A 16,694-nucleotide genomic window follows, 5' to 3' on the forward strand; every position below is an offset into this window, starting at 1 on the left:
GGAGCGCCTCGCGTATGGCAGGAAAGGCTTTATTAACATCATTTAAACACTTTTAAGGACTCATTTCTCTTTTTCTTTTGGCAATTTGGTGCAAAGGTTTACGTGCAAGATTCAAAGCAATTTCAAACTTTTTCTTCAAAATTAAAAAAAAAAATAATCAAAACTAAAGCCAAACATGTTGGGTGAACAAAATAAATCAGAAACTTAAAATTCAGGAACTCCAGCTCTTCAAACCAGCGAAGCCCCAGACTTGTACACCGTTCTGAGACGCAGGGTGGTGCTTCCCTGCTTCTTGCATGCCAGCATCAGCACCGCTTCCTCGTCAAGGTGAGGAGTAAAGCAGCAAGTGACCCCCTTTTTCACTGCAAACAAAGGGGGTGCCACAGCAAGACAATCAACTAGATTTCTTCAGATTTGGTACAACAGGCTGGTCAACGCGAAAGTGTCGGTTCTCCCTGCTTCTTGCTCAAGACCCACAACTATCAGATCAAACATTGAGCAGCAGCAGCAACCCCTCCGCTGCAAACAAAGGGGTCAAACGTTTGTCGTCAATTCACTTCCAGGCAGAAAAACCATTTTCCTCAAAAGAAACAATTTATTTAGAATGAAACAAAATCAGCTCAACTGTGAGCGCATGTTTGAGTGACAGCTACTTTTAAGCTGTGTGAGCCATAAAAAGGGTATTCCTTTACTTTTCCAGCAATCTTGTGTACACAGCACAAAGCAAAGAGGTCATTTTTTTTTCCACTTAAACACGGGCATTGGCATCACAATAGCAGATACACAACTTTTTTTTTTAAAGCTGCCATTTTAGTAAAATGCACAAATACTAAACAGATAAGCTTTCTTCCATCAAGAGGCCCATGTAAATTCCACATAAGCCACAGCTTCTCTTCCCAAAGGTCCATTAGAGCTTGGTATCCCATGCGGTTGTCTTCTGCAGTCCACCAGCTTTGCTTGCAGGAGGAAAGAAAATGTTATTTCAATACAAATGCATACAACAGATTTTTTCCCCTCCCTACATTATACAGATGAACATAAAGAGCTACAAGGCCTTTCTGAATATTCTACTTGGACTTCAAAAAGCAACAATACCACCCACGGGCACAAAACCTTGAAATGAAGTCACCTTCTATGTATAGATGCATAACAAGTAGTGCAGGGCTTCTTTTTGGACCAAGGTTAAACTAGGCATACAGTACTGATGATTATTCAACTTTCAGAAACAGTTAATGGGACACGTCAAAATAATTAACCATGAGAAAAACCAACTGAATTATTGATAATTCGGTTGACTTTCCTCAAAGAGTATTTCCTGAAGGCAACTTATCAACAAAAACATGAAATGTAGTGTTACACGTTTCTCTTTTGTTCTCATTTTGCTGCGTAATTCTAACAGCAGACAACTCCAATATTAAAGAAAAGGTCAAATCAAAGACACACCTAATATAATTTAAAATTGTTACTATTCAAGTAATATTTCTCATCCATCATTTTCACACAATCAAAACTGCATGAAGTTGAATATTCAATTAACCATTCTCTGAACCATATGGTCTGCCTTAAGCCTAATAATACAAAAATCATTGCATCATTCAATTTATAAGTCATTGGAATATCTGTCCTTCGGTGCTATCTGCAGAAAGTAATAAAGGGGGAAACAAAGGGGAAAGAACCCCAAAAGCTCTATGGTCACATGGCAAGAATTTCTTCCACCTTTGTTTCTGTTCAACGGGCATACAGCAGACTCCCCAGGAGTACTGCCCTCAACACTGTTTTTCTTAAAGCCAGGAACTACAGTTTTCCAAGCCATTTTTCCCTGAGTCCTCAGAGTTTTTGAACCTGTCTTCACAATTTTGATTCACTCCTCCTCCCCATTAATACTTAAGGCCTTTCACCTCAGTTACCATTAACCAGATGGTTCCCTAACCACTGCAAGAAATCTAAAACTCTCTTCTTCACCCTCCACAGGGGGCTGAGCAAGTTGTCACCAAAACATTTCAATCCTTTAACATCCTTATAAAAAAAAAAAAAAGAAAAAGAAAAAAAGAAAAAAAAAAAAGAGAGAAGTGGGGTAAGATTTGTCTGCCTGGCACGTAACGCCCTTCTCTCTCTATGATGCTTACAAGGATGCGTTGGTATTTGTAACCCAGAAGCCTGAAACCTCTGGAGCTGAGGGTAACCTCAGTGTTCATGCCGCAGTCCCAGTGAAGAGCAGACCGTACACTAGACGGGAGCAAAGCAAGCCACTGGCCGGCAGCCAAGGAAGTTGCGTAAAGTTTCCAATTAAAAAAAAAAAAACAACTAAAATCTTAAACAAAAGTATGAGTCATTTGAGGTTCTTCCCCCAAAGCATAAAGCACAACTATGAAATGATTCAGGAAAAGGACATCCTTTTTCCACGCTAATTCAACAGACTAATGAAATATAGGAACATCAGCTGCACACAACGTTAGAAGAAATACTGAGCTCTCGCTAGAGCAAGATAATGCCAAACACAACGAGAGAGCTAAAGTCTGCTACATCTGTTTTGCTCTATACAGAAGTGGTATTACATACGGACTTCTACTCGCATTCAGCCCTGGCAAAGACGACTTTTAGTGGACAGTTACTCCAATGGTGCACACTTCAGAGCCTAAGAGAAAAGCACAGCTGACCAAGCTGTACCAGCCTTGATGGCAGCACGTGAACTTAAATGCCGGCAAAAAAAATGTTGCCAGTCAACTATGTTTTGACATTAAGAACCCTCAAAGGGTGTTAAAATCCTTGCTTACAAAACAGAGCAGCAACCACAAATAAACCAGATTTAAAGAAGCAGGTACTCCATTAAATAAGGAACCAGAAAACCTGGAGTCAAATAGAGCCTCGCCTGTTCCTTATTACCCTCCAGCGCAGCACAATTTTGACTCATAAAAGCCTGTGGCAGGTATAACCACTGCTATTTTACAAGGAAAAATGGAAGTGCACCTAGGATGCTCTTTCCAAAAGGGTTCTCACACTAAGTTTGCTTTGACAAGCTATGTTGACCCCAAGTTTTATGGGTTTTAAAAACAGGTGCCTACTGCATATCAGTGTAACAAACACTGTTCTCAGCAAGTTTAAGTGTTGAACACAAATTACGTTAGTGCTTCTTTTTTTTGGTTTTGGGCAGATTTGAATTCCCAGCAGTTCAAGTTTCTTTCCTTTAAAACTCTGCGCTTGTAAGTGACTCATGTCTGATGCAAGGAGAAAACTCACTCTAAATGCAAGCAGTGCTTCAAGTGAGTTAGCAGCAGTGTTTATTACCTGCTGACACACAACAGACACCTGCTAGAATTAAAACAGACATTCTTTGCAATAAGTGGTAAATACGCTGTATCTTCTAAAACATGTAGTTATTTGCGTTATCCGTGTCATTTTGAAAAATTCTCATTGTTAATAGTAAGATGAACAGCTGAATTCTGCCATCTATTACATTCACGCTGAAGGACAACAACCCAGAAATCCTGGATTTTACCCTCAAACATTTAAGAGCATTAAATGAGGCTTGTACGTTTCCATTTACAAAGAAAAGTAGCCATAAAAACAAAATCTGTTTTCAAGATATGCTGCCACATTCAAGTCCTCAGTTCACCGCAATGCTTGGGATACTACGTCTACTCATGCCGGTCAGGTAAAGGAAATCAAAGTCCACTTAAACCAAAGCACTCTCTGACGAGTGGTTCAGTAAAGCTGTATTACACAAATTCATATTTCTGCGACAGCGAATCTCGAGCAAGTACAGTCACACTTCAGAACTGTTATGCCCATAAAATACATTCAAGACATTTCCTCCTTCATCTACTATTCTGCATTTTGAACTCAATTTTTGCGTCATGCAAGTTGAAATAGAAATCAACTTGTGCCTGTATCAATTGCCCAAGCAATATATCAGAGGATCGACCTAGTGAAGCAGCATCGCTTTTACATTGCCCAAGTCTCTGAAAATGTGGCTAAGTGCAAGACTACATTCTGGGTTTAAGTGCAAGATTATAATTTTGGGGCCTGTAAATAGATACAGTTAGATTTACACTTCAGTTTAGAAGTTAGCTGCAACATCCTTTCAGTTGTTAAACAAAACAACAGGGATTTAGATCCCTTCTTCCCTCCTAAATGCCTGTATTAGCAAGATGGCCAAGACAGCTGGAGAAAAGTGCCCAATGAGTGGGGAAAAAACTTAAGAGAAAATGAACTAAGTTCTTTGAAAAAAGCAAACTGATCCTCCTAGAATCACAGGAACAAGAGCTCAAACCTCAGCATCCAGGAGTACTTTCAATACCTCTCCAAGATGCTAAAACCACTTTACTCCAGATGCCTATAAAATGATAAACCTCATGTAATGCCCACTGTACTGTACCTGAAAAGTCCCTAGCAGACAGCAGTTTCTTGCTATTAACAAAGAGGTAAAATGTTAATGAGAACTTTTATGTAATTAAATTATCACAGAATTAAAACCATCTCTGGAGAGAAGCACACTTGCTCAGAGTTTGCACTGTGGAACCAGACCCCACTGTACCTGCAACTCTTTGAAAAAAGGCAGTAAAAACAAAAAACCACAATATAACTAAAGTTAATTCTTAAAGCACCTCCTTGTTTCCTGCATACCAGAGTAAGCACAAGACATTCATGGTTTGTAACAAAGTCCTCAGCTATTTACCAAACATTGTCACTGCTACAAACCCAAAGTGCATATATGGGATACAACAGAACTCAGAGAAATAGGAGAAATACACCTGTTAAAAAAGCATACCTTCAGTGCATGCATTTTGAGGGGCTGGATGAAATTATCAAACACCCAATAAAGGAATTAAATGTTCTGCAGTGTACCCGAGAGCAGGTGCTGGTCACCTGAAAGACATCAACCTTGAGCCATGCAACTCAAAGGGAAACCATTCAGGCTCCTGAGGAAAGGGATCATGCGTGCCAAAGGGCCGCTGGCCTGAGGCCATCACAGAATTTCAAGGACTCAAAAAATGAGTTGACACCAGTCCACTAGTAAGTATGTGGTTTTCCATTTAAACTACTGAGTGCTTTAAATCTGGTCTTTTAGGTTTGTAACTCTATCGAGGATGAGCTATTGAACTTGCTTTAAAAAACATGAAATGAAAAAAGGACACGAATCAAAATTAAGAAGGCAGGAGTTTGTTCTTCCCCCCCCCCCAGTTTTTGTTTTTCTTTTTTTTTTTTTCTTTTTTAAATCAAAGCAGGCCTAGCCTTCCTGCTATCCCCACTGAGAGGGGATTCTCAAAATATCCTATTCACGCTAATGCCTAACCAAACTTTCTGGCTTCTAACTTTATAGAAAAATGTAGTAACAGAAAAACGGGCAGGGAGAGTCACCTACAAACAAAGATCTAATTTAAAATAATGAAGGGCTGGCTAAGGCTGTATCCCATAGCACCTGGCACACGCTGGAGGGGCTGTGTGGAGGAGTAGGCAGGGTTAGGGACAGAGAACATGAGGGCCTTAGGACGCCCCACGGACAATGATCATGACCAGATAGTCGTCCTCTGATTTGGCCAGCGCCTTGGCCGTGGAGTCCAGGAATTGCTGGGAGAAATCGCAGGGTGGAAAGGCGTGCAGGACCCCGCTGTTCTCCTTGTCTTTGTTACCCCCCACAGGGAGGCTGATCACCCCAGCAGCCTGCTTTTGCTTTAGATAGGACACCAGATTCCTGAGTGGCCTCTGGGTGGAGGTGGTGGCAGCCTCACTAGCTCCGGCTGCAGAGCGGTTGTCTGATGCGCCAGGCACAGCCAAAAGGATGGCGTAGCCGTTGGGACCCGCCACTTTGATGCGACGATTGACCTCGTCCAGCTTGGGCTGGTCCAGACGAAGACGTTGGGTGATCTTGAGCTGAGCTACTTTCCCACCAGTTGCTCCCTCCACGAGGAGACTGCTGGCAACACCGAGGTCCCCCTGAAGCAGATGCATATTGGACGGGAAGTTGCTGTTCTTCAGCAGAAGCATCCCCTGCCAAGCCAAGCACAGCTTGGGGGCTCCCCCGGCCTGCGATGCTCCATCCTGCTGCTGTTTCTGAGGAGGAGGTTTGAGGCGGGAGCCTCCGCCACCTCCTTCTGTAGCACGCTCATCCTTTTTGGCTGGACTTTTGCACTCCTGCGCGGCAGCTGCCGCAGAAGCGCGATGCTTACGCTCCCGTTCGGCAGAATTCTTGCGGTCACGCTTTTCGTTCTGACCCCGCTCCAGGCTGCCCCTGCGTGACTCCCGGACAGGCGAGGGCCGCTCCAACAGGAGCAAGCGGGAGGACGAGCGCTCGGGGTCACTACTGTAACGCTCCCTGCCTCCAAGGAGCTCGGGGCTGCGGTCCGGTGGAGAGGTTGTGGCTAAACAGTGACGCTTACGGGAGGAAGAAGAACGCTCACTGTCTGGAGAGCGGTCCAAGTGCCGGCCTCCATCCTCCGCCAGTCTCCGTTTCCTAGGCTGATCCCTACTACTACTGCCCAATTCCCTCTCCCCTCGGTCCCGCTCCAAGGACCAACCATCCCGGCGGCGCTCTAGGCTTTCCAGTGGGTCATAGGCAGCTGCCCGATTACTCCTATCCCGTACAGGGGGTGGGGGGGGCACCCACTCTGTCTCAGGATAAAGGTCTCTGTCACGGTCTCTATAGAGTAACGGTGGTGTCCTGTCCCGGGCCCCCCGAAGAGGATCAGGTGGGGCTCCCCGGTGAGCCCCAAAAGCAGCCGCCTCCGCCACGAGCTCGTAATGAGCAGGGGGTGGCAAGGGCAGAGGCTGCAGGTAGGGCTGCTGGTACCGATGCTCAGTGTCAGCAAAGTCTACGCGGAGCCGGCGATCTGGCCCACCCAAGGGAAAACCACGCATGTGGGTGCACGCTGCCTGCGCCGCGTCCAAGCTCTCATACTGGATATAGGCCCACGAATCACCTTTGCGGTAATCGATAGTGCGAATGGTGCCAAACCGATCAAACTCCCTGGCCAGGGCAGCGAGAGGCACCCAGGGCCCAAGGCCACCCACCCAGAGCCTGGTAGTTGGAGTGGCTTTACCATACCCAATCTTGATGGGGTTGCGCAGAAGCACCTTTCCTGACATAGCCAACTTGGCCCGGTGCGCCATGTCCAGATTTTCAAATTTAAGAAAACCATACGTGCTGGTCTGCCCACGCCCCGGCCTTTTGATGTCCACCTCAGTGATGACCCCAAAACGGTCAAAAGCTCGGCGTAAATCTGACTCGCTCACGGTGATGTCCAGGTTGCCCAGGAACAACGTGCGGTTGGCTCTCTGGTCATCCTCGGGGCTGATCTCCTCCTCGCCGGCGGCTCCGGCACCCCCTCCTCCTCCACGAAAGCCCCCAGCAGCCGCCACACCAGCCACCCGCTCCAGCCCATAAGCCGGCCGCACTCGCGCTTCGTAGAAACCCCCGTAGTCCCTCTCCCTCTCCAACTCCCTGGGCAGAGGGGGCGGAGGCGGCAAGCGGCCCAGGGCGAGCTGCTGCAGCCGGTAGTCTCGATAACCCAGGGCCCCGCCACTACCGGCGGGCGACAAGGCCCGCTGCGTCGCTCCAGCCGGAGGGTGCCGCACGGCCGCTGCTGCCGCGGCCGCCACCCCTACGGCCGCCGTGCCATAGGGAGACTCCTTGTCCAGCAGCGCTGGGGAACGGCTGCTGCGTCGCCGGCTGCTCCCTCCGCCGCCTCCGACGTAGACGGCCTCGATTTTCAGCGGGCGGTCGTAGAGCACGAGGCGGCCACGGGCATGCTTGGCGGCACGGGCGTCCTCGGGCCGGCGGAAGTTGACGAAGGCCACGCGTTCGTCGGCAGCGCCGGTGCCGGGCGGGAGGCGGCTGATTTTGACGCTCACGTCGCCGAAGCGCTTGAACTCGTGGAAGAGCCCGTCCTCCACCGCCTCGTCGCTCAGCGCCGAGCCCAGCTCGCTGATCTTCAGCGTCTTGTACTCCCCGCCGCCGCCGCCCGACTCGGAGGAGGAGGAGGACGGGGCCGCCGCCGGCGCCCGGGACTCACCCCCACCGCCGCGGCTGCTGCTGCTCCGCGACGCCTCCGCGGTTTTGCCGCTGCCGCCGCCGCCGCCGCCGTAGCCGTGCCGGCTGCCCCCGCCGCCCGCCGCCGCTGCCGCCGCCCCGGCCTCGTACTCGCGGCTGCCGGCGCGGCCGGCCTTGTCCGGGTGCGCGCCGCGCCGGCTGCTCCCGCTGTTGCTCTCGTTGGAAGCCGCCGCCGCCGCCGCCGCTTTCCCGCCGCTGCCGTTGGAGCCGCCGGAGCCGCTCGGCTTCTTACTGCTCCGCTCGCCCCGCGCCGACGAGGAGGAGGACGCCGAGTCCTCGCCGCCCCCGCCGCCCCGCGAACGCTTGGCTTTGGCCGGCGAGCGCTCCTTGCCCTTCATGGCGGCGGGCGGCGGAGCCCCCCTCCCGCCCCCGGCCCTGCTCCCGCCGGCGGCCTCACCGACTGACTGACCGCCGCGCTCACGCACCCGCCGCCATCTTGGAAGCCGCGGCGGCAGCGGGCCCCGCCCCCCCGGCGCCCATTGGGCGCTCGGTGCCGGCCCGCCGCCCTCGTTGGCCGCCGAGCGCGTCGCCCCCACCCCCTCGCCCCCGCCGGGCGGAAGGCCCGCCCGCTTCCCCTTTACGCCCCTCCCGATTGGCTCGGCGGGCTGTCCTTCCGCCGGCCGGACTCGCGCGCCCGCGAGGAGGGGGCGGGAAGAGCCGCCCCCCCCGTGCCTCCCCGCCCCGCTCGCTCATTGGACGGTTAGAAAGGGCGCGGCCTTCTGATTGTGGGTCTCCCCTGTCAATCGCAGCAGCTCGACCGTAGGAGGATATCCCCTCTTCATTGGCCATTGGCCCGAACTTACCTCCTCATTCTGATTGGTTCTCTTACCTGCCAGTTAAAAAGGTCCAGCTGCGGCCCCGCCCTGCCCTTCCCCATTGGCCCGCTCGCTTAGACGCGGGTTCCCATCGTCCCTCTCAAATTCTCGCGAGCTGCTCTTTCCTCGCCCCTTTTCCTCATTGGCCACTGGGAACCTTTCCTGCGCTGCTCCGATTGGCTGAAGCCTACGCCGCTCCCGAAGAAGCGCGGGCTGCTGCCCAAGGGCCACTCTTCGTTTATCATTGGGCGAGAAAAATCTCCCCAGGCATCTGATTGGGTGCCATCAGATAGCTTGCGGATAGGCTAAAGCGGAGATCAGTCACGTTTGCTCTGACTCTGATTGGTCGCAGCGGGGAAGAGGGCGGTTCCCCGGCAGAGTTTGCCGTGCGGCCGCGGCTGAGGGCTCAGAGCGCGCCGGGGTGCGGCGCGGCGCGGCCGGGGTGGCGGTGCGGTCTTCGCCCGTCTCCTCAGCCCGCAGGGACGCGTGTGCGGCCGGGAGAATAAACGCCACCGGGGTGGGCTGGGGCTCAGTTTCACCGGAGGGAAGGGCGGAGGCGGAAAGGAGAGAGCCTTCAAGCAGGTCGCGACAGCTCGGCCTACAGTCAGCGCCTGTTCTCTTGTACGTGTCCGTCCCAGGAAATACACTGAGGCACCTCCCGCAGGAGCCCCGCAGGTCTCGGGACCGGCAGCGTGCCGGGGTCAGCACCCGGGCCTTGCCCTCCCCTCCTGGGTGCCGGAGCCTGAGGAGGCGCGGCAGGGAGCAGGGCCGGGGACTGTCTGCATGTCAGGATCACGCCTCGCCCAGTTACTGCCTCGCTTGAGGCGTTCCAACCATTTGCAATGTTCCCCATTTAAAGTGTTAGAGGAAATGTTAGTTATGCTGATACGTTTCTGCTTTCGCCAGCGTTCTTATCTTTCGCTCAGGAGCTGGAGCTCAAGAGGTGGTTAGGCATGGGAAAGAACAGCTTTGGTTTTGGTCTTCTGAGGCAAAGGGTTCGGAGCAGCTGGGACCTCCAGGTCAGGGAAACCCAGTCCCCATCGAACAGAAGGGGCTCTAATCCATGTGTCTTGTGAGGATCCTGCTTCCCCCCAGGTGCTCCCATATGGGCCCCTGTACTCTTGCTCTTCTTTGCCCCCTCTGCTCTGCCTGTGCATAGTGTAGAAAGGGAAAAAGAAAGGTTCAAAGAGTGAGAAAGCTGTGGTAGGGGTGGACCCCACCGTCCCTGGTGGAAGTGCTGCCCCTGCATCCTACTATCCCATAAATCATCCCCCCAAACCCTAATTTCACTCTCTCAGGACTGTGCTGGAGAATTATCTGTTTGTTCTTCTTGACTGCCATTGACATGCATTGAAATCCAGCAGTACCTGAGGAGAAAAAAAACCCACCCAAACCTGCAACCACACTGCAGTAGGAAGAACTTCATTTAACCCAGCAATGCTACGGCCCCCCTGAGCCATGTTTTATAATCACAGCCTAAGTGGTTTGAAATAAGGGGAGCAGAAAGCACAATGTTCCCTCGCTGTGCCTCTGAGTGAAGTGTCCTTGCATCTCTGTGTCACCCCATGGAAACAAGATCGCTCCCCAAGAACGTCTTAATCCAACAGAGGGAGAACTGAATCAGATTTTTTAATAGCGGTCCATTAGACTGCATTTCTCCCTGTCATATCATCTCCTTCTGACAGAGATGGTACACAGAGGCTCCCAAAATTGTGGGTGGGTTTTCAGTGGTGGGTAAATAGCTGATGTCTAAATATAGACTTAGGAGTGATAGAAATTGTGTTTGAAATATATGTTGAGCTTCTGAAAATGAGATCTTCCTATGTAACAACACTGAGTTAACCTAACAGGCGTATCGGAGACAGACCTGCAATGATATGGGAGCTCAGCTCATGTGGATATAATTATCGTAAAGTATATGGAAGGCAGATACAATTAGGTGGATGTGGATTGTCCAGATGAAGTGATACAAAGGTATGTGTGAGAGGGCGGCATCACCGGCACGGAGGAGCCTCAGCTGAGCGAGACATGGAGTCTGTCAGACAGGCTTATCACAACCGCTGCTCTTGTCTGGGTCAAGACACTTTCCTGGGGAGACACAACTGAAGGATAAAGCTCAGGCATTATTGTCTCCCCCTAGAAAAATTGCTGGTTTGTCAAGATGTTACCATTTTACAGAAATATCTCACTTCCTGGGCCAGGGTTGCTAGAAGGGTTTCTGGAGGCCAGGTTGGAATTGATTGAGGAAGGAATCCCAGCCCACAGCATACTTTGAGGACCAGAATATCCCAGTTTACAATAAAAAAGCATCACTTTAGTCTGGATCAGATGCACCCACATCCCATGCAGATACCACTCCCCGCCAGCTCCCCTCCTGCATGTCCTCCCCTCTGCATCTGTCAGAGCATCGCAGAGGAGCTGAGGAATTGCTCCTCAGCTAGGTAAGATAAAACTGTGGGGAAAAACCTATTTTGCCATATTTCAGCTTCATCTTTGAGGTTACATCTGGTAAAACCTGGCACAGCTCCACTGGCTTGAGAGGAAATGCATCACTTTAAACAGCTAGTGATAGAGACTTCTATCTGCCAAGGTCCTAACTGCTTCCTCGTGGTGCCTCGGGTTGGGAGCAAAAGACAGAAATTAAAATTCCTCAGCTGATGAGTCACAGCGTAAAAGACACCTTGGGGGAGCGCTGGGCCACATCACCACAAGGACGGGCCCTCCTGACAGACATTTAATCTGATTTCAGTTCTCCTGACCCAATCCTTCCAAGGGGGAACTCTTCTCCTCTGGATTTTTCCACCTCCGCATCAGCCGCCATCGATGCGGATCTCTGCAGCACCCAGTTTGGCAGCACTGGCGGGTTTTAGCACCGGGAAAAAGCAATGGAGCACCAGACAGGAGCCCTGGAGAGGATCGCGCTTTGTCAGGCCATGAGAAACAACCCGGCGTAAGCAGGAATCTCCCCCCAGGCCCAGGCTAGATAAAGAACGCTCTGTCTGCGCTTGTATGTATGTGTATGAATAATTAAGGTGCCAGATGGCCCTTGAGCCCCTGGCCTAGATACAAATGTCTAATTACATTTGGTGTCCGTGGGAGTTGGGCATCCAGGTCCCTCTGCGGAGCTGGGCTCATCCCAGAGGATACTTGGGCATTGCAGAACTGAAGAAACTTGCTGTTTTCCTGCAAAAACCATTCTCTAGGAGTTTAACTATGCGTCTTCCTTTCAAAACCTGGCTGGAGATGATCGCAGAGGAACAGGTCTGTCTGATGGAGGAGGAGAAGCAAAGAGGGCTCCCTGGCAGGATCCCAAAGCCCCCGCTCTGAGCCCCGCTGATCGACAGGCAGAAGACTTGCGAGCATCTCGACTGGGGAGGCGTTTGCTTGTTTGCAGTTTTGCATTCAGATGAGCTGCCTTTCTTCCTGGAGATGCGCTTGTATCCCAGCTGGCCATTAGAGACGTCGAAATACATTAGCTTCACTTAGGCGAGGCCACAAGAGCCCTCCCGGGACCAGAGCTGCCAGCCCAGAAGTGAGCTGTCGCACACTCTGACCTGGAGACGAGGCAAAAGCTTCTCCTGAACGGTCGCTGCAATTCTCGCGACGATCTCCACAACGGCCCAGACCTTGTCTTCGCCAGCAGAAAAAAAAACCTGGAGAACATCCACCCTGCGGGATGCCGGTGAGGTTTGGCAGCAAACCGCAAGGCAGCTCCCAGTACCTCGAGGAAAGACGGGAGAGAGCAGATTTCTTCCTGCAGCCGGGAAAGCGATGTCCAGCGCTCACCGGCAGCCTCGTGGGGAGGCAGAGTGGGCACGGGGTCAAGTTCAAGAGTCCTCACCCTGCCCCGTGCCTCTCCTCATCTTAACTGCTGCCTAAAGCCAGGCTCCCTTCGCTCTGCTCAGCACCATCCCTGAGCGCTTTGGGGACAGTTTTGCAGCAGTTCCCCAAGCAGGATGGTCCCTGCGCCTCATCCCACCCATCGACGTCCTCGGAGCATCCTCGCAAGGAGGCACCCCGGTGTTCTCCAGCCTCCTGCCTCCCGGGGACCCCAGCAACATGCCCCGGGGCTCTGCCCCCCATGCCCGGCAGGCAGAGCAGGCAGCCCCTGCCTGTCCCGCTGCCGGCAGAGGGCAACGGCAGCCCATGAATTACCGGGGCCTGATCCGGCTCTGCTGCCGCAGACCTGCCCGGGGCCGGCCGCAGGAGCTGGGCCCTCTGCCCTGGCGCAGCCCCTCCTAACCCCTCTCTGCTCCCTTTTCTTCTCCATTTCAGCTCTTTTCCACCGCTGCATGGGGAGTGCTCGAGTTTAATAAGTAATGAAGGAATTTATGGAGCCATTAGCACAGTAATTGTTCGCTTTCCACCCAATATTCAGAGATTGATGGAGAGGGAGGAATAAACCCCCAAAATAGAGAGAGAATTAAGGCAGGATCGGGGATCCAGGATCATACTGCAGGGCCACATCAGTCACCAAAGCCCTCTGTGCTGAGGATAGCTGGTGCACAGACATAAATCTGTAATTACAAAGATTTGAGCACCCAGGGACCCTCCAGGCTCTTGGCCTCCTGCCCTTTCCAGTCCCCCGCTGCCCTCCCTGGGACTCACCGAGGAAGGCCCTGCACAGGACAGCGATGTCCGTATGGGATGGAGGCACCCAATTTTGGGTGCCCACCCCTGCTCCCTCTTGGCAGGGCCCTGTGGCTCCTCCTGCAGGGATGTCGCCGGAGGAAGCCAAGCAGCACCCTGGGAAGCTGCGTATATCCACAGGCTTCAGGTGGTTTGACTCACGTCCGTCTCCAGTCCATCTGCCCCCTGCAAGCTGGGGCCTTGGCTTTCCAATTGCTACCTGTGCTCAGAGGAGCCCAATTTTACATCCTACTCTGCTCGGAGACCGTTTCACCGAGAGGCAGCAGTCTGGTCCATCATCACTCTGTGCCTCGGTTCCTCTCCCTCCTCAGGAGGAAAACGAAGCCGTCCTCCCGGGGAGGAGCAGCACAGCCCAGAAGAATTCAGCCCGTCTGTGCTCACGAGAGCCCGTCTGTGAGACAAGACCCGCCACGATCCCAACAGCCTTTAAACGCTGGAGCCTCCGCTCAAGCCATTGCCGTGTTACCACACAGTGACACGCTGCCACAGCCGGGACTTGATGAGTGAGCGCAGCAGCAGCCTTGCATGAGGTGGATCTTGCTGGGCAGATGGCAAACAGGTGACAGGTCTGGAGGAGGGGGACCTCACATAACCATGGGGCCCCAAAGTCACCCAAACACCTGAGATGTGGCTTGGTCTCAGCCAGGGCTCTTGAGTACCTTTGGTGCAGGAGGGTTCTCCTTGGATAGGGAGAAAGAGGGAATATAGGGGGGGAGAACCCCACCCCCCCATCCCTGCTCTATAACATCACCGCCGAGTATGACATGTTTGCAGGGTGAGTGGCACTTGCTCCGGGTGGGAGAGGCAGTTCTAAGGGCTGCTGTGAAAAGCCAGCCAGTAGCACCGGTGCCTGGCTCCCAACAGCTGAGACCTGCACCCTTTCCCTGTGTCCCGGCGAGGAGGAAAGCAAGGACACAGCCTGCAGCAAAAGACATTTCCCAACCATTTGCACAAGCAGCTGGGAAGGGAAAAGCTGAGCAGGAGCCTGCAGCGAGCCCAGCACCCCCACTGGGGCGACGAAGGAGATGGCCCCATGTGCCAGCCAGCTGCCAGGCACCTCGCGCCTCTCTTCCACACCTGTAAGGATCGGTACCTTGTTTCCCCCCGTGCCAAGAACTGTCACAAAAATGCAGAAGTCCCCCATCTCCCTTTAGTCTTCAGGGCGGTTTGTGTCACATCTCACAGCTCTTCCCTGTGACATGCTCCAGCTGCGGTGGGAGTGGAGAGCATCATGCTGAACAGCACGTCCTCTCCTGTCCCATCGGGGCATATTTGCCTGCAGCCCTAGAGAAGAAAAGACCAAGTCTTCACGACATCTTGCCTCCCTTCTGACACCTTCCCAAGTGAAAAAGGTGTCATGCTGAAATGCATTGCCCTGTGCGGCAGGCCAGGAGCTCAGAACGTGCCTGGAACCCCTCCACTCTGAGGATGTACAGGCTGACCACAAGACTCTGGGGTTTTTTCCTAGCTTTCCCTCTTCCCCACCCTACCACCCCCTGCCGTGCACAGGCAGCCTGTCACTGGTTTCTCTCCTGTCACCCGTGCACAATTTCCCACCTCCTTCTAACAAGCTCCAGTGCCTCAGTTTCTCCACTCTGTGGCTTTTTTTTGGGGGGTGGGGGCATGTGTGTTCCAGGCAGGTAGGGAGAGACAATGCCCCCACCAAGCACCAAATGCCCCCCAGCACATCCCAGCTCAGGTACTCTAGCACAGGTTCATCATGTCTTTTATGTCGCTAGTGGGAGGGAAAGATAACAATTAAAATAAATCAGAGGCTGGCAGCTCCATTTGTCATCTCGAGGGGAACAGTTACAATCTGGATGGGGTGGGAACTCGGGCAGGAGACAATCAATAAAGCCCGCAGGTCTGTAAGGAGACACCCACCAACCTTCAGTCAGGGCCCCAAAGTCAAAACCCCGCCTGACTTTGCCTCGGAGCAATGCTGGACCCGAGGAAGGAATGTGCAAGTAGAATTCCCTTGACATCTTAGGTTTGCAAGCCGACAGCCCTGAGCAAGGCTGTGCTGCTCAAGGAGACCCTTCCTCATGGCATAATGGGATCCTCTGCACCATGGAGGAGCAGTGAGTAATTCATGGTCTCTGGCTGATCACACAACTCCCGGGGCAGATCTGGGAGCTCAGCAATGAGGGCTGCTCTGGGATGGGGTCTTTAGCCCAGGGTGCTCCTAGGAACAAAGGAATCTTCTTACTCCTAAAGCACTGGGAGCTGGAAAACACTTTGGGATCTCAGTGCCAATGGGCCACCTGGTGTGAGAGGCATAGTGCCGCTTCCAGCCACACCTGCTGAGCATCACCCCCACGGTGGCTTTGTACTCTTCCTCCCACAGGACTGTACTTGCCACTCATGTCTCCTCATGGATGCTTCATTACCAGTTCAGTCCCATGCCCTTCCAACACTCTGGCTGGTCCGTCAGCAGTTCCCTTCTCCAGAAGGTCTGGGCTCAGTCCAACACCTCCTCATCCACTCCCAGCCTTCATGGGGACAAGGACCCAAGCTGAGCTGCCCTCACTTAGGCAGAGGGATCGGTGCAGGTTACTCCCGAAGGAGGAAAACCATGATGGCTGGGATGGTGGCACTGCAAACCTGTCACACGCAGGCTCGGTGAGAGCCCACGGGGTCTCCGAGGGTTGCATTGCCAGCCCTACCCCATCAGCAGGAGTCCTGGGTTTGGCCTGCTGGTAGATATTGATGGAAAAAGACCTTGTTTTAGAGGCCCAAAAGGCTCAACACATGGTTTTATGTAGTGCGGGGGTAGTTCATAGGCATGGGAGGGTGGCTGAGAGCAACCCCGCAGCCTCCTGCCCCAGGCATGGTGTGCGATCTCCCCCATCTCCATCCCACAAACCTCCTCCCCCTCTAAGCTGTGCTAGATCCCATGGGTCTTTATCAAAAACCACTCTGTACATTTGGTGCCTGGAGCTCCCTCAGCCATGGACTATGAATTCTTGCTAAATATATATTTAAGGGAGTCATGGGGATATTTTTAAATGACCCCTGAAGCTATTTCTGCTTAATTTCCCTCACTTTTCCTCCATGTCTCTCCCTGATCTTCTCCACAGAGGACAAGAGCTCATTTTCATCTCTCCTGTCTGGGAGATGGGGTGCCTGGCTGGCTGAAGACAAAAAACAGTCAAAAAAAGAGCAGACGTGGCTGAGCAAGA

General features: G+C 52.5%; 1 protein-coding gene across 1 annotated transcript; it reads right to left on the reverse strand.

Moving 5' to 3' along the window:
- Nucleotides 1–683: 683 nt before the first annotated feature.
- On the reverse strand, nucleotides 684–8,424 carry RBM15 (RNA binding motif protein 15). Its single transcript, XM_075054646.1, has one exon. The coding sequence runs from the start codon at nucleotides 8,383–8,385 to the stop codon at nucleotides 5,485–5,487; it is 2,901 nt and encodes a 966-aa protein (XP_074910747.1). The 5' UTR covers nucleotides 8,386–8,424; the 3' UTR covers nucleotides 684–5,484.
- Between the last annotated feature and the right edge of the window lie 8,270 nt (nucleotides 8,425–16,694).

Source organism: Buteo buteo, chromosome 23 (genome assembly GCF_964188355.1).
Source record: "Buteo buteo chromosome 23, bButBut1.hap1.1, whole genome shotgun sequence".
Taxonomy (NCBI): Eukaryota; Metazoa; Chordata; class Aves; order Accipitriformes; family Accipitridae; genus Buteo; species Buteo buteo.

What these genes read in the sequence shown, in the direction of transcription:
- RBM15 (XM_075054646.1), bottom strand. Translation starts at nt 8,385, where the DNA reads ATGAAGGGCAAGGAGCGCTCGCCGGCCAAAGCCAAGCGTTCGCGGGGC.